Source organism: Salvelinus fontinalis, chromosome 33 (assembly GCF_029448725.1).
Source record: "Salvelinus fontinalis isolate EN_2023a chromosome 33, ASM2944872v1, whole genome shotgun sequence".
Lineage (NCBI taxonomy): Eukaryota > Metazoa > Chordata > Actinopteri > Salmoniformes > Salmonidae > Salvelinus > Salvelinus fontinalis.
The window spans coordinates 45132610-45150703 of record NC_074697.1 but is presented as its reverse complement, the minus strand read 5'-3'; the positions used below and the strand labels follow the sequence as shown (position 1 = coordinate 45150703).

At 47.7% G+C, this 18094-nt stretch overlaps 1 protein-coding gene across 7 annotated transcripts in view; it reads left to right on the top strand.

Moving 5' to 3' along the window:
* Positions 1 to 18094, top strand: part of LOC129832363 (spectrin beta chain, non-erythrocytic 4-like) — a 63459-nt gene that overhangs the window by 19749 nt on the left and 25616 nt on the right. For 6 of the 7 annotated variants that reach the window (XR_008755916.1, XM_055896378.1, XM_055896375.1 and 3 more), the window contains exons 15-19: positions 168 to 305; positions 1938 to 2694; positions 9743 to 9945; positions 11475 to 11565; positions 15548 to 15694. Coding sequence is in view for 6 of the 7 variants with exons in the window: in XM_055896378.1 (XP_055752353.1) it covers positions 168 to 305; positions 1938 to 2694; positions 9743 to 9945; positions 11475 to 11565; positions 15548 to 15694 (1336 nt within the window). In the remaining variant the exon portion in view is untranslated. Of the gene's footprint in view, positions 1 to 167; positions 306 to 1937; positions 2695 to 9742; positions 9946 to 11474; positions 11566 to 14119; positions 14823 to 15547; positions 15695 to 18094 lie in introns of those variants that run through there. The other variant, XM_055896379.1, reaches the window with a different exon arrangement.

Below are 18094 nucleotides of genomic sequence, written 5' to 3'. Positions count from 1 at the left end.
TAGTTCTAAAGTTAGTCATGTGTTTTTCGGGAATCCGTTGCTTGAACCCTCCCCTCATAAGGGCGACATAACACTGTCATAGCAATGTCATAATCAGTCATATCTAGCTGATGGCTCTATTGCGTTTAAAACACACATTCTCCATCCTCTTATCTTACACTCTTTAGGTTTGAGGGCCTGGACCAGGAGATGAACAGCCTGATGGGAAGGATCCTGGACGTTAACCAGATAGTGCAGCAGCTCCTGGACAATGGTCACCCCAGCTCTACAGAGGTCAGAGGCTGTCAGGACCACCTCAATAGCAGGTAACCCACCCCACTGTTCTCTGACTGACCAACACTGGGGTGTATTTCACTAGGAACCAAACAGAAGCAAAAGGTCAAAATGGGGAATGACTAACCTGAACTTTACCAACAAGAATGTTTTGTTACAGTTTGCTATGGTGCAAAGAATGCACCCCAGGTCTACTCCACAACAAGACAATATGTGATGAAAATGTGACTTATCTGCGTTGCGAAATAACATGGGAATTATGTTTAGTTGGATAGAGATTCATCAACACAGGTCATTTATTACAAAACTAAACACTACATATGCTGCGTTTATACAGGCAGCCCAATTCTTAAAATAGCTGAACTGATTGGTCAAAAGACCAATTAGTAAAAAATAAAAAATAAGATCAGAATTGGGATGCCTGTATAAACACAGCCATAGAAACACATCTGTCAATCCATGTACAGCACATGGTGCGTAGTGCATTGATTTATTTTCCCAAAGTGTCCCAGTTACCTCATTCTTAGCTAATATCCTGCCAAATAAGGGAAGGGGGGGGTACAGATTCGGGAGCAACAGAAGCCATGATGATCACATGCTCCCTGCTGATAGAACTGGAAGGGGACCAGAGACCCTAGTGACACCATGGTGACACAGGCAGACAGATCTGAGGCCAGGGCCAGGTTAGTGGAGGATGGTTTTGGTGAAATGCTACAGTGGCCCAGTTCCTCCTGACCTTGGCATACAGAGCCTATTTCAGGGTGACCATCTGTGTCGACTGCCTACCACACCGGGCGCAAGACCAACCTGCCCAAAATGTGTTCTCTTTGGCTTTACTATATTCTCCCTCAGTCTCAAACTGTTATGGTTTTAGTTATGACTAAGTATAGCATTCATGGATATTGTACATCTCTATGACATAGTTTCGGTAGACTTTGTCCTCTCTTGTTCAGGTTTGCTTCATGTTTTGATCATATCTGGTCAATGGTCCTATATAATATTGCTACCCGTTGAAGCCTCTGGCTTGGGGGTTTTGGTATGACGTCATGTTGGATATGCTTTGCTGAATGAGTATAATTCATGCCTGTTCTTTTGCATGGGGACCATATTACTTGGCGTGGAAACAAGCTAGACACAGCCTGTGTCAAGACAAAGACAAAACCCTTTGAGATGCAAATGACAACTAACAAACAAAACCAATGTCGCTTATTAATGCATTCGATCAATTGCAATATTGATTCCATCCTCTTGGGCTCTGTTGGTAAATTAAAATAATATATATTTTAATAGTCTATATATTTTTCAAACATGAATTGTGACAATTGTAACAATAGTTAATACTTAGTGTATGTTTTAGTATACTGACTGAATTATATGTGAATTAAAAGCTTCAAACAGATGCAGACTGACCCAGGCCCCTTCTCCACCCATGCGCCCCTGTCTGTCCCCCCCACTGTGCCCCCTCCTATTAACCCCCCACCCCCACCCATGCGCCCCTGTCTGTCCCCCCCACTGTGCCCCGTCCTATTAACCCCCCACCCCCATCCCTGGGCCCCTGTCTGCCCACTCCCCACCACTGTGCCCCTGTCTGTTACGTCCCCCTCCCCACCCCTGGGGCCTTGTCTGACCTCCCCACCCCTGTGCCCCCTGTCTGTCCCCTCTAGATGGAACCGCATCGTGGAGATGGTGGAGCAGAAAAAGGATCACCTGGACTCTGTCCTCCGTCTCCAGAACTACCTGCTGGAGTGTGCTGAGATCAAGTCCCAGATCCAGGAGAAGCGCAAGGCCATCGACGCCACTCAGTACGTGGGCAGTGACCTGGGCGGGGTCCTGGCCCTGCAGCGCCGACTCTCCACCATGGAGGGGGCCCTGGCCGTGCTGGAGCCCAAGCTGCTTCACCTGCAGCAGGAGGCAGAGGAGCTGGCTATCTCGCACCCGGCCAAGGCCATGGAGGTCCTGGAGCACTTCGAGGGCATTAGTGTGGAGTGGGAGGAGCTGAAGCGCACGCTGCAGGGCTGCGAGGACTCTCTGATGGTGGCGGGGCGGCTGCAGCAGTTCATCCAGGACCTGGACTCCTTCCTGACGTGGCTAGTGCAGACGCAGACGGCGGCAGCTAGCGACGAGCTGCCCAACGCGCTGGAGGAGGCCGAGAGGCTGATCAACCGCCACGCGGCACTGAAGGAGGAGATCGGGAGGTACGAGGAGGACTACGAGCGGCTGCAGGCGGTCAACGAGCTGCTGGAGGCTGAGGAGGCGCCGCTGCCATATGCGGCGCTGCAGCAGTGGCTCCAGAAGCTGGATGTGGGCTGGAACAAGCTGCTGGAGATGTGGGAGAGCCGGAGGGAGGTGCTGGTGCAGGCGCACATCTTCCACCTCTTCCTGAGGGATGTCAAGCAGGCCGAGGCCTTCCTCAACAACCAGGTCAGTTAACCTCTTGTTGGACATCCCAACACCAATATATATATCAGCAATATCTAGTAGCTAGGCCTACATACTGTATGTTATGTGCTGAGAAAAGTGCCGAGTGTTATATGCTGAGTCAATTCATCCCAAATCATCTTTAGCTAATCTGTGTTATTAGTCAGTAATTCTTATTAAACATGAATAGCTAAAGACTGTACAATATGACTTCTGACTGTACTAGATATGGATGCTGTGGAAGCGCAGTGTTATTGCAGTGAGGGTCAGTGCTATTACAGTGAGGGTCAGTGCTATTGCAGTGAGGGTCAGTGCTATTGCAGTGAGGGTCAGTGCTATTACAGTGAGGATCAGTGCTGTTACAGTGAGGGTCAGCGCTATTACAGTGAGGGTCAGTGCTATTACAGTGAGGGCCAGTGCTATTACAGTGAGGGTCAGTGCTATTACAGTGAGGGTCAGTGCTATTACAGTGAGGATCAGTGCTGTTACAGTGAGGGTCAGTGCTATTACAGTGAGGATCAGTGCTGTTACAGTGAGGGTCAGTGCTATTACAGTGAGGGTCAGTGCTATTACAGTGAGGATCAGTGCTGTTACAGTGAGGGTCAGTGCTATTACAGTGAGGGTCAGTGCTATTACAGTGAGGATCAGCGCTATTACAGTGAGGGTCAGTGCTATTACAGTGAGGGCCAGTGCTATTACAGTGAGGGTCAGTGCTATTACAGTGAGGGTCAGTGCTATTACAATGAGGATCAGTGCTGTTACAGTGAGGGTCAGTGCTATTACAGTGAGGATCAGTGCTGTTACAGTGAGGGTCAGTGCTATTACAGTGAGGATCAGTGCTATTACAGTGAGGATCAGTGCTATTACAGTGAGGGTCCGTGCTATTACAGTGAGGATCAGTGCTGTTACAGTGAGGGTCAGTGCTATTACAGTGAGGGTCAGTGCTATTACAGTGAGTGGCCAGCATTCTATAGATGTTTTGCTGGCAGGGAAATCCCCAGGAATGCAATCTTAGAAAACAAGGTGCTATCTAGAACCTAAATGGGTTCTTTGGCTGTCCCCATAGGAGAACCCTTTGAATCATTATTTTTTGTTCCAAGTAGATCCCTTTTGAGTTCCATTTAGAGCCCTTTACACAGAGGGTTCTACATGGAACACAACAGAGTTCTAACTGGAACCAAAAAGGGTTCTACCTGGAATCAAAAAGGGTGTGGGAAAGGGCATTGTTGAAATGATCAGAGGGATGTTTACACACAGCACAGTATACAGTATGCCTGTGATCCCTAGCCTAGATGTAGAATTTATAGGTGGCTCTATAGCAGGAAATCCCAGCAAGATGGGCTATTGGATATGACAGCACAACCAACGACCAGTCGTAAACCTGCAACATTGAAGACCTGCAGCAAAACTAGTAGCTATCTTCTTGCACACTATTGTGAGGGAGGCAAAGCTTTGGCAATTTGGTCTTCACTGTGCCTATTAAGAGTTCACAGGCTTGAGTGTCTGTATGTGGGTGTTTATACAGTACAATTGATAATGTTAAAAGGTAAAAAATGTTACATTTTTGTTACATTGTTTTGCATTTATATTCATGCACAGTATTTATTCCTTTATTGTGTCATGTGTGCGACTATGTACAGTATAATCTATAGGCTATGCTCTGCATGCTGGAATATATACATACTTTATAAAGTGCACTCCATTGCAGGGTCTTTGCATGCAGAAGATTCCAGTTGAAATGTCAAAAGGCATGCATTTCCCCTGACTTCTCTGTCCGTGTGTCAGAGCATGTGTAACGTCCTGACCAGAGTTCTTATGTGTTTTGCTTGTTTAGTGTTGGTCAGGACGTGAGCTGGGTGGGAATTCTATGTTGTGTGTCTAGTTTGTCTGTTTCTGTGTCCAGCCTAATATGGTTCTCAATCAGAGGCAGCTGTCAATCGTTGTCCCTGATTGAGAATCATATATAGGAGGCTTGTTTTGTGTTGGGATTTTGTGGGTGATTGTTTCCTGTCTCTGTGTTTTGTCTGCACCAGATAGGGCTGTCTCGGTTTTCACATTTGTTATTTTGTTATTTGTATTAGTGTTACCGTTTATTCGTCTAATTAAACATGTTGAACACTAGCCGCGCTGCAGTTTGGTCCTCTCCTTCACCTATGGAAGAAAACCGTGACAGAATCACCCACCAAACCCGGACCAAGCAGCGTGGCAACGGGCAGCAGCGACAGCAGCAGCGGTACCAGGAGGAATGGACATGGGAGGAAATTCTGGACGGTAAAGGACCCTGGGCAGAGCCAGAGGAGTGTCGCCACCCCAAAGCGGAGCTGGAGGCAGCAAAAGCGGAGAGGCGGCATTATGAGGCGCTAGCAAGGCAGAGCGTCTGGAAGCCCGAGAGGCTCACCCAAAAATTTATTGGGGGGGGGGGGGGGGGGGCTAAAGGGGAGTGTGGTGAAGTCAGGTTGGAGACCTGCGCCAACTTCCCGGGCTTACCGTGAAGAGCGAGAGTACGGGCAGACACCGTGTTGTGCGGAAGAGCGCACGGAGTCTCCTGTACGTGTGCTTAGCCCTGTGCGGGTTATTCCACCTCCCCACACTAGCCGGGCTAGAGTGAGCATTGAGCCAAGTGCCATGAAGCCGGCTCAACATATCTGGCCTCCAGTACGTCTCCTCGGGCCGGTGTACATGGCACCAGCCTTACAAATGGTGTCCCCGGTTCGCCAGCATAGCCCAGTGCGGGCTATTCCACCTCGCCGCACTGGCAGGGCTACGGGGACCATTCAACCAGGTAAGGTTGGGCAGGCTCGGTGCTCACGAGCTCGTGTACTCCTTCACGGTCCGGTATATCCGGCGCCACCTTCCCGCCCCAGCCCAGTACCACCAGTGCCTACACCACGCACCAGGCTTCCAGTGCATCTCCAGAGCCCTGTTCCTCCTCCACGCACTCTCCCTGTGGTGCGTGTCTCCAGCCCAGTACCTCCAGTTCCGGCACCACGCACCAAGCCTCCTGTGCGTCTCCAGAGCCCTGTACGCACTGTTCCTTCTCACCGCACTCGCCCTGAGGTGCGTGCCCTCAGTCCGGTACCATCAGTTCCGGCACCACGCACCAGGCCTACTGTGCGCCTCAGCAGGTCAGAGTCAGTCGTCTGTCCAACGCCGCCTGCACTGCTCGCCTGCCCAGTGCCGTCTGAGCCATCCGTCTGCCCAGCATCATCTGAGCCATCCGTCTGCCCAGCGCCATCTGAGCCATCCGTCTGCCCAGCGCCGTCTGAGCCATCCGTCTGCCCAGCGCCATCTGAGCCGTCCGTCAGTCAGGAGCCGCCAGAGCCGCCAGCCAGTCAGGAGCCGCCAGAGCCGCCAGTCAGTCAGGAGCCGCCAGAGCCGCCAGCCAGTCAGGAGCCGCCAGAGCCGCCAGCCAGTCAGGAGCCGCCAGAGCCGCCAGCCAGTCAGGAGCCGCCAGAGCCGCCAGCCAGTCAGGAGCTGCCAGAGCCGCCTTCCAGTCATGAGCTGCCCTCCAGTCATGAGCTGCCCTCCAGTCATGAGCTGCCCGCCAGTCATGAGCTGCCCGCCAGTCATGAGCTGCCCTCCAGTCATGAGCTGCCCTCCAGTCATGAGCTGCCCGCCAGTCATGAGCTGCCCGCCAGTCATGAGCTGCCCGCCAGTCATGAGCTGCCCTCCAGTCATGAGCTGCCCTCCAGTCATGAGCTGCCCTCCAGTCATGAGCTGCCCTCCAGTCATGAGCTGCCACTCTGTCCGGAGCTGCCACTCGGTCCGGAGCTGCCATTCGGTCCGGAGCTGCCATTCGGTCCGGAGCTGCCATTCGGTCCGGAGCTGCCATTCGGTCCGGAGCTGCCATTCGGTCCGGAGCTGCCATTCGGTCCGGAGCTGCCATTCGGTCCGGAGCTGCCATTCAGTCCGGAGCTGCCATTCTGTCCTGAGTTGCCCCTCTGTCCTGAGCTACCTCTCTGTCTTGAGCTACCTCTCTGTCCTGAGATGTCTCCTCTATCTAGGGGGGACCTTTGTGAAGGTTCCTAGACCAGGGTCGGGGGCGAGGGTCGCCACTCAAAGGACGCTAAGGAGGGGGACAAAGACAATGGTGGAGTGGTGTCCTCGTCCTGCGCCGGAGCCGCCACCGCAGACCCTCCTCTTGAGTTTTAGGGGTGCGTTCGGAGTCCGCACCTCAGGAGGGGGGTACTGTAACGTCCTGACCAGAGTTCTTATGTGTTTTGCTTGTTTAGTGTTGGTCAGGACGTGAGCTGGGTGGGAATTCTATGTTGTGTGTCTAGTTTGTCTGTTTCTGTGTCCAGCCTAATATGGTTCTCAATCAGAGGCAGCTGTCAATCGTTGTCCCTGATTGAGAATCATATATAGGAGGCTTGTTTTGTGTTGGGATTTTGTTTCCTGTCTCTGTGTTTTGTCTGCACCAGATAGGGCTGTCTCGGTTTTCACATTTGTTATTTTGTTATTTGTATTAGTGTTACCGTTTATTCGTCTAATTAAACATGTTGAACACTAGCCGCGCTGCAGTTTGGTCCTCTCATTCACCCATGGAAGAAAACCGTGACAGCATGTCTGTTCTGGTTTGCTAACAGACCTTTACCACAGACCCCACAGGCACAGAACTACAGGCCAACGGATTTCTTTTTGAATAATTGTCAAACAGGGTGCCGTGGACTTGTTTTTGGTCTTTCGACCCATGTTTATCGCAACCTGTGTACCGTCGTGTCTTTGGCTATGCCAGATTAATTGCTATGACATGCTATTCTATAAAATAATTTCTCCGTAATTAATATCACCTGATTGAACTAATCATGTAAATGTAATTAACTAGAGAGGGACACCACGAAATAATATTTATAGAGCTGTTATCTTCCGAATAAACTCTTAAAGATTTAGTAATATTTTACATCCATAGCCGTCAATATTAATCGTCATCTTACTTCAGTCTCATATTCTGAAAGTTGTAAATTCTTGGTTATCTGCAAGAATCCTGGCTAACAAGTTGAATCAGCAATACAAAATTGGGTTTAATTATTTATTTACTAAATACCTAACTAATCACACAGAATCACACATACACAATTAAATCATAACTTGATTACAAATTGCCGTCATAAAGGAAAACGTCCCTAGCGGGCGGAACAGATATGACAGCTTGTTACACAAAGGAAAGGGGCGGGATTTTAGTGAAAGAGCGGGAGACTGGAACAGAGGCGAAGCTGTGCTATCGTAAATACAGTATCTTATGCATTCTAAATTACTGCCCATTTGGAAAAGGAAAATGCAATAAATATTTACTCTGAGCTGCGCTTCAGTAGGTTGGTGGTAGATGGACCGTGTTGCCAAACCGAGTCCTCTGTCCTTTGAAGAATGTCTCTGGTGGTGTCACGCCCTGGCCTTAGTTATCTTTGTTTTCTTTATTATTTTAGTTAGGTCAGGGTGTGACATGGGGGATGTATGTGTTTTTGTCTAGTCTAGGGTGTTTGTATTGTATAGGGGTTTTGTAGAGTTTATGGGGTTGTGTTCAGTGTAGTTGTTTAGGTAATTATATGGTTGCCTAGTTTGGTTCTCAATTAGAGACAGCTGTCTATTGTTGTCTCTGATTGGGAGTCATATTTAGGCAGCCATAGGCATTAGGCAGGTTGTGGGTAATTGTCTATGTCTATGTTGCATGTGTGCACGTAGTTTGTGTAGCTTCACGATCGTTTGTTGTTTTTGTATTAGTTTGTCAGTGTTCTTCAGTTTTCGTCTTTGTTATATTAAAGAAGATGTATTCATATCACGCTGCGCCTTGGTCCTCTCTTCCACATAAAGACGATCGTGACAGGTGGTCACTGGATAAGTTGTAGTAACGTCGTTGTGTAGTAGACGGGATACTCTGACTGTCCTTCCTAACCTGCGTTTGTAGCAGCTGTTGCTAACTCAACGGCTAGGAGGTATCACTTCTGTAGTGAATACGAGTTCAAAGTTCATACCATTTACAACCAAAGTCCATGCTGATGTTGGCTTAGTTCTGTAGTTATTATCTGAACCATTCTGACATCGGATCGTCATCCTAATGTACCCGGAACAGGAAGTTATATTTTTGTCAATGGCTTTATATAGTGGAGGGAGAGGGGTGTGTCTGAAAAGTTTATTACCCATGTCTCTTCACAGGGGCGGGCCACTGGTTGAGCAGAGGCCCAAACTTATGAAAACCCAAATCTCTCATTTGGAAGCTAAAATTACATTTCATCTCTTCACAAACAAGTTCATATTCAAGCATTTTAATTAAACAATTCCATGTGAATCCGATACCTCTGAGGTTTAGACTTTCACAGTAGAGTTTATGTCATTCTATCATTGATGAGACTGTGTCAGAGGGCAACCGAACTGACATAATGTACCTTAAGTACCACCGCATATGTTCAGTTGGTCGGATTACCAGAATATAGTTCATTTCCCCCCAACTTCTGATGTTCCCAGAATCTCTATGTTAACCAAGGGGTTTTCTTATGTCACATCAGTAGGGAAGAGGAACGGGGGAGGGGGGGAAAGAGGTATTTATGACTCATAAACCTACCCCCAGGCCAACTTCATGACAGTACCATACATGTAGGAATGTCCTTACACTATCACTTTACTTTACATGTCATTGTGTTGAACACAACAATTCAGCATTCAGACATCTTGGCAGAGCTTTGTAGTATGAAATAGAGCCTGAGAGGGTTGCTATTTTCATGCCATTCATTGATCAGGAAAACATTGTCGGGTTCCTTGCCAATAATGACTGAAACCTGACCTCAGTATAGATCCGTTTATTTGTCATTCAGCAAAATAGAATCTGCACCTTTTGCATGCACTAAACACGCTAATGTAGTTATTGATAAAATGCCATGAGATGATACCCATGTCTGTGAGCAAGGTTTTCCCCCACATACTACATAAGAGCTTACTACAATAATATTCCCAATTTCTCTCTCAGTTTTACTTATATTCCCTCTACTCTCTTGTACATTTATAAACTCTTCACTGACGTGGGGTTCTGACTCTGTCCATTCTCCCTGTCCCCCTCCAGGAGTCAGCCTTGGCCCATGTTGAGCTGCCCACCACTGTGGAGACGGTGGAGGCTGCCATCAAGAAACACAAGGACTTTACCACCACCATGGAGCTCAACCTGCATCGCATCAAGGCTGTCATCGAGGCCGGAGAGAGCCTCATTAGCCAGAGCAACATCTACTCGGACCGCATCAAGGAGCGTGTGGACACCCTCGCTAACAGGTGGGGGGGCGACATAGGATTGTTCTTGTCTGACCATGCTATTGTATGTCAAAGCCATGTACAATCTTTCTTTAACATCTTTGACTATACATAGAAGAGCACGGAGGCATCCGATCCATATAGCAGCATGACTGAATATTCACCTGTCCTTATTTATACAGGGGAGGGTGCTGTGGTAAAGTCTGAAACGCATGAGGTAAAGGTAGAGGTATCACTTGTCACTTAGCAGAGGCACAATACCGTACAGTACCAGTTGTTAGTTTGGACTCACCTACTCTTTCCAGGGTTTTTCTTTATTTTTGACTATTTTCTACATTGTAGAATAATAGTGAAAATATCAAAACTATGCAATAACACATATGGAATCGTGTAGCAACCAAAAGTGTTTAAAAAATCGAAATATATTTTGTATTTTAGATTCTTCAAAGTAGCCACCCGTTGCCTTGATGACAGCTTTGCACACTTTTCTCTCAACCAGCTTCATGAGGTAGTCACCTGAAATGCCTTTCAATTAACAGGTGTGCCTTGTTAAAAGTTAATTTGTGGAATTTCTAAGTTAGAAAATTTACTTTGATTTGTTTATGTCACGAACATTAGAATGAGTGGACCAAGATGCAGCGTGGTATGGTTCCATCCTCTTTATTAGGTAGTGAAACTCAAAGAAAACAATAAATCACAAAACGAAACGAATGACGTTTCGAATGACCGAATGACGCTACAATTGTGCTCACAGGCAACTATATATAGTCAAGATCCCACAAAGGGGAAATGGCTGCCTAAATATGATCCCCAATCAGAGACAACGAAAAACAGCTGCCTCTGATTGGGAACCATACCAGGCCAACATAGAAATATAAATCACCTAGATGACCCACCCAAGTCACACCCCGACCTAACCAACATAGAGAATAAAAAGCTCTCTATGGTCAGGGTGCGACAGTTTAACACTTTTTGTTGGTTACTACATGATTCGTAGTTTCATAGTTTTGATGTCGTGAAAATTAAGAAAAACCCTTGAATGAGTGGGTGTGTCCAAACTTTTGACTGGTACATTATATGAATGCACCATGGATATTGAAATATAAAATGCTGTTCAAATATGATTTAGTTATACTATAGTGATAACGAAGTGGTCTTGGTAGCAGGTGGGCTTCACAAACACAATGGTACACAGAGGAGACAAAGCATAAGCGACCGAAAAGAAACTCCCCTCGTTGATACTTTCTTTAACAGCAGAGCATGACATTCATACTGATGGGTGAGGCAAGGAGGGGCCTAGTTACCCCGTATTCAACTCACCACCCCAACAATAGCATGGGGCGACCACATGTTAGGGAGATATTTAGATGAGACCGTTGGCCGACTCATGTCTTTACAATGGACTGTTGTTCATTGTTGCTCGGTGTGCTGCACCAAAGCCATCTACATCATAGAGTTACAGTTGCAGATACCAGTAGAGTGACTGATGCAGTGTGTGAATGAATTGAGCAGTGTGTGAATGAATGGCTTTATGTTTCTCTCCTCCACAGAGGCAACCAGAACCGGGAATTGGCCCAACAGTGGCTGGAGAGGCTCAACGGCCAGTGGGGGCTCCAGAGGTTACTACAGGACTGCCACGAGGTAGGACGAAACACGAATAGTGTCATAACCAACACTGGCATATCAATGGAATCACCAATGGGAGGTAGTATGGGTTCAAAAAAGGGCTTGGGTTCAGAGCTATACTGTACTGTACATGTCTCTGCCTGGGACCACAGGGGGTCAGGCTTAAACCTCCAGGTGAATATCATATTGCGGGATCCTTCAGGGATATACTGAAACTCTGCTTCGCTGAAATTGAATGAAATCTGAAAGACCTGGAGTGGGTTCCTATTCTTCCTCAATCTTTATATCAGGGGTGACAAAAATGTATATTTTTTTCTATGTAAGTTGAAGGATTTGAGCCAGCCGGCTGCTGTGTTAGATGCTTAACTTGGGGATGTGAGTGACAGACGAACTTGACTCATCTGAAGTTTAGACGTGATTGGATGTTGCTGGATCTTTCTGACAGGACAGTCAACTTCTGGCGAACCCGTTGAGAGAGGCTGACCTAGTTGATAGTCGGTGGATACTTGTCATACGGCTGTCATTTGGTTGCAAAGGAAGATGATGCTTTGCTGTGACAGGACTTTGACTGCCATGTTTAAGCTGTGCTGTGAGTCAGGACAGCCATATTCAGTGTCCAGTGCCCAACCTGGATGCATCAGCTGTATCAGGGGTTCCCGAGTGGCGCAGCGTCACTACAGACCCTGGTTCGATTCCGGGCTGTATCGCAAGCGGCCGTGATTCGGAGTCCCATAGGGTGGCGCACAATTGGCCCAGCATCGTCCGGGTTAGGGTTTGGTCGGGGTAGTAAATAAGAATTTGTTCTTAACTGACTTGCTTAGTTTAATAAAATGTTTTAAATGAAAGGGTATTATAGTGTGCCCAAGAGCTACCCTACCTAACCCAGAGCTTTATTCCGTTTCTGCAACTTTCTCTCTGCCTGCCCTGCATTGAATAATTCACCACCACCTCCCTTCATCATTTGTTCAGGGGAAAGGGAGATATAGGTGTGTATCTGGGTGAGAAGGCTTCCCTGCCCATGTGTGGCCTACTGTATGAGAGGGACACACACTGCGAACAGTTTGTAAGAACGTGCAGAACCAAGTCAGTAGTGTGTTCTTAACTTTTACGCTTTCTATACAGCTGTACTGGCTTGGGAACAAAGGGTTGATGCACATCCAGCTGGTTTTTACCATGCTCCATTCTGAACCACAGTTCTAGCAGCATTCTAGACTTTGCTAGTTAACTTGTCTATTGGTAGCGTCCCAAAAACGTAGTGCAATAAACACTTTAAATTGAACAGTTTCCCTATAGATATGAGATGGCCCTGTTGGTAAGAGATGGTACGATGGAGCCATGAGGAGGAGGAGGGGGCCTGGTCACCCTGGTGATGACCCCCATGTAGGGACATCACATTGACCTGACTGTGGACTGGAGGCAGAGGGTCATCATCTCTAATAGCAGTGGTACCACTGGAGTCCATTTGATGAGCGCCATTCCTATATTTCCATAAGCTGCTGCCTCCCAGTCTGCACATGGGCCCATTTGGGGTCCCAGGGGTGCTTTCTGCCTGTGATCCCCACTGAGCTCCTCTGGTCAGGAGGGCAGCATCCAGGGGTGAGAGGTTGAGGAGAAATATGCCATGGACCCTTTACACGAAAGCAGAGTAGTAAATCTATCAAACCACAAATATATAATCTCTCCCTCCCTACCTCCGTCTTTCTCTGTCCCCTTATCCCCTTATGCCCCCCCCCCCCCCCCCCCCCCCCCGCTCAGTGATGTATGTTCAAGTGCAGAGCATTCCCCCTGGTGACGCCTCACAGCAGCGTAGGATCTCTCTCTCTCTCTTTCTCGCTCTCTCTATGCTGCTCATCCACTCCCCCTCCCTTCCTTTCGCCCCTCCTCTCTCCCTCGCTGGCTCTCCCTCTCTGGCTCTCCCTCTCTGGCTCTCCCTCTCTGGCTCTCCCTCTCTGGCTCTCCCTCTCTGGCTCTCCCTCGCTGGCTCTCCCTCGCTGGCTCTCCCTCTCTGGCTCTCCCTCTCTGGCTCTCCCTCTCTGGCTCTCCCTCGCTGGATCTCCCTCTCTGGCTCTCCCTCTCTGGCTCTCCCTCTCTGGCTCTCCCTCGCTGGCTCTCCCTCTCTGGCTCTCCCTCTCTGGCTCTCTCTCTCTGGCTCTCCCTCGCTGGCTCTCCCTCTCTGGCTCTCCCTCTCTGGCTCTCCCTCTCTGGCTCTCCCTCGCTGGCTCTCTCTCTCTGGCTCTCCCTCGCTGGCTCTCCCTCTCTGGCTCTCCCTCTCTGGCTCTCTCTCTCTGGCTCTCCCTCGCTGGCTCTCCCTCTCTGGCTCTCCCTCTCTGGCTCTCCCTCGCTGGCTCGATCCAGTGCAAGCTTTCTATTACCTCGCTCTGCTCAGCCACTGCAGCAGCAGGGTTGGGGAAACTGGGGCTTGTTACAGCCCGGAATACAGCCCTGTGCAGCTGGATTAGGCAAGGACTGCAGCAGAGGGACAAACCAAACGAGAGAGAGAGTGAGAGGCAGGCAGGCAGGCAAAAGGAAAAGGGTTGGGGATTGGGGGTGGAGAAGAAAGACAATATGAATGTGATAGAGGAGTCGTGAGGTACTCTGAAGAGCGATGAGCGTGTCTGGATTTCTTTGGAGCCAGAGGAGCAGAATCTCTCCACCATCCTCCCTCCTTGACACTATCAAACGCCAGCCCCCTCCTCCCATATCCCATCCCTCCCTCCCTCTCCTCACAGCATCACTAACCACAACCACTGAGCCTCCAGGCCATCGCTGATGCTTCCGAATCCCAGCCCGTCCTCCACCAACCTGCTTGCTGTAGGTGGGGGCTGAATGAGGGGGAGAGGAGAGGGTTCATGGGGAGGGGCAAACCTGCTTCTGGAGCCTGCCATTTTATTGTTTTGGGGAGATTTTTCATTTCTCCATTTCTCATTCTCTCGCTCTCGTCACTGGTCCGCCTCCTCCTCATCCTTATCCCTTTCTCTGGATTGAACATGCCAGCCACGGCAACGCGCCACGGCAACGCGCCACAGCAACACGGCAACACGGCAACGGAGCAGCAGAGAGGCTAGTGTAGCCTCTGCATCATCTTATCTCCGTTTTTTTTTTTAGGAGCAGCTTTGCCTTGCTGCTTGTTTGTTTTGATTCCTCCAGCATCTCCCTCTCTTACTGTGGAGGATTTGTGCCTTATTCCTACCTGGACGGGCAGGTCAAGGATGTGGATACGTACGGCCACCCGTCACAACCCTATGGGCCGTTCCTGTTAACGCTGCCTGCCGGTAAATTAAACAGATTTCCCGTTAGATGTCAGGGGAGTAGCAGTCAAGGACGGGAGAGCCTAGTCCAGAAGATGGGGGTGGAAATATGTGGGAGGCAGGCAGGAGATAGAGAGATATTGTTATTTTTATATTGCTTGTACTGATGATGTTGAATGGGCAGGGATATAAGTTATTTTGTATGTTTGGCCTTGAATGTAATGGTCAGCTTACTTTTGTACCAAATGTGCCAATGGATTATGTGCTTGTGTAGAGGTGTGCTTTTGCGTGTTCTGTGTACATGTCCTGTTACTGTGTGTATGAATTCCAGTTACCGGGTGTATGCTTGTGTGGTACAACACATGTGTCTGCATACATGTGTCTGCTGTATGTGTTTAACATGCATGTGCTTGACCTTGTGTGTGTCTCTGTGTTCATGTGTATGGATGATTGCTTTTCTATTCTTTCTCGGTGTGTTTATTTTTGACCCATTGTTTACATTGATCTTTTAGTTTTTCAAATGACTGGTCAGCCTGAATACATCTCTGTGTGTGCTTGTACAGGTATTGTGTGTGTGTGTGTGTGTACAGACACGTGCCTGCATGTGTGTGTGTGTGTGTCTCTATGTATGTGGGCATCTATGCTACTCTGCATGCGTCTGTTAGTAGCCTATATTGTCCACCTAGATGACAGTACAAATGCATTGAGTGGCATGATCATCCTGTACTGACAGCTCCCTTGTCCCTCAGCTTGGAGACTGGGTGGCAGAGAAGATGCTCATGGCTCGTGACACGTCCCGCGATGAGACGCAGAAGCTGCACAAGAAGTGGCTGAAGCACCAGGCCTTCATGGCCGAGCTGGCCCAGAACAAAGAGTGGCTGGAGAAGATCGAGAGGGTGAGTAGAGTAGAGTACAGCACCACTGGGGCTCTACACAGAGGCGGGGGTGGGTATCTACCATGGGCTGATGCTCAGGAATGGGGAAGGGGAGACTGAGCTGGCTGCTCTGTTGATGGTGGTGGTGTCGTCAGAGTTTTGGGTGTGTGCTGGTTGGGGATGGAGGGAAAGTTAGCGTCAACTCATTGTTGCTATGTCATTTGTTTTGTTTGTAGAATGAAAAAATACAAAGTTCCTTGTTACAACGTGATCAGACCAGCGTTTATACTGTATGTAATCAAATAACAATATTATCTGCAATATTTGTGGTTCGTAATGATTTGATATGCTCTTAAATGATTTATTTTGCAAATTATTATTTCTAAGCCTGTTTCGAGTGCGACACAGCAAACGAGCATAAACTTGACGAGAATTGCCATTTGGTTTACCATTAGTTGAATTAAAGGACAATCACAGGCACTGAGAGTTGATGGTTGAGCGTGTCAGTGAATAGTCTCTAAGAGCTCTGATGAACCCAGAGATACCCTGATGAGCCTATGAGCACGAACAGTTTTGCCTGAAATCTCCACTGGTCACATCACTACATCATATCTGTGGGCCCTGCCTGCCCTATCAGATTGATACAAACTGTAAGATCAGTGGGATAATTGCTTTAGGCAAGTAGTACAAGTACACCCACTGGCTCGGATGTGGCTCATTATACCCTGTGATATCAATCCTATTCCCCCTAATCGGAACAGGGCTGCACTAGATGCACATGACGTGGAAAAGCAAACGTTTTCACCGAACGTTCGTACACTGTGCAAATGGATTTGGGAACATGGTTGCCATTAGGCCTAAGTATATCCAGAAGTGTAATGTAGCAGTGGAGGCTGCTGAGGGGAGGACGACTCATAATAATGGATGGAATGGAGTCAATGGAATGGTGTCAACCACATGGAAACCACATCTTTGATGTGTTTCATGTCATTCCATTGAATCCATTCCAGCCATTATTATAAGCCCCTCAGCAGCCTCTACTGTAATGCAGTGACGTCATCGAGGCTGAGTCTAAGTGGTACGATCCATTTTGGATTAAAATTCAGGTCATCTGCATAGATAGATACTGGAGTGTTATTGGAAGGTGCTTACTGCAGCTGCTGTACAAGGGAACGGTCGCTTGGAGGCACACCCATTGGCATGCCTATGATCTCAGTAGAATAATTGGCAGCATGTTATCTGTATATAGCTCCTCTTACAGTAAAGTATTTCTAGGTACAGTATGATTAGCCACGTCTCCCAGCGATGCTGTGTACCCAAACAGAAACACAGTTTTCTCCCCCGGGGCTCTGTCATAGCGTTGGTGGGAAAACAAATGAAACGCGGAGCGACAGGCACCCTAAATGCACTGTAACACAGCTGCACTGTGTGTGTGTGTGTGTGTGTTTGTGTGTGTGTCTCATTTGAAGCCATGCCAACTGGTGACCTCCTCTGTGTGTGAGCAAGTCTGGGGGTTGGAATGCCTGATATCTGAATAATCTAATTAAAAATCTAATGTTTATATTATGGATGAATCTAGGTTGGAATCCGTTCATTTTCAGAACCATAGTGGTTCATGAATATACACTATCTTTGCTTGACAATTTCAAACTCAGACCAACGATTCAGGATAATGACCATGGTTTTGTTCTCAGATTGAGAAATTAATATCGGATGTGCCTTTGAAAGATCAGAGTATTTTAGAAAGAGTAGCCTTTGTTCTGAATATTTAAACCTACACTGCATGGCTTATATTAATAATGTAGGCTGTACCATAATATTGAATAACAGTGGAGAGGTTTCACATTTGGCATTTATAATGTTTTTCATGGATGAAAACGTTCTATTGTACTTAAACAGCTTACATTTTTCTATAAAATCAGAATTGTTTGTAATACTGGCTGTTTTCGCTGGTATTCTGTCTCATATATTTTCTCATTTGTGTTGGTACACTCTGACCTGACAATAGATTTCCCTCAGTAACGGCAACACTCTGAGATCACCGTAGGCCCTCTGTAAAGGGCAAGTTGGTGGTCTTATGTGAGTTCAAGACTATTTCATAGAGTCAATGTATAGATAAGACAACCCAAAGATTTCCTGAGGGGACAGCCCTAGCAAGCTGTAGCTGTGATAAATCTGTTGGGTCGACGCTAGTGTTACAACCATATTGGTTTGAGTTAGGGTGGTCCTGGGAAACATTATTTTCCCCCTCCTGGATTTTCAAGAGCTGTGTTCTCTATCGAACAATTTACCCTAAGCAAATTGGTTATATACAGTTGAAGTCGGAAGTTTACATACACCTTAGCCGAATACATTTAAACTCAGTTTTTCACAATTCCTGACATTTAATCCTAGTAAACATTCCCTGTCTTAGGATCAACA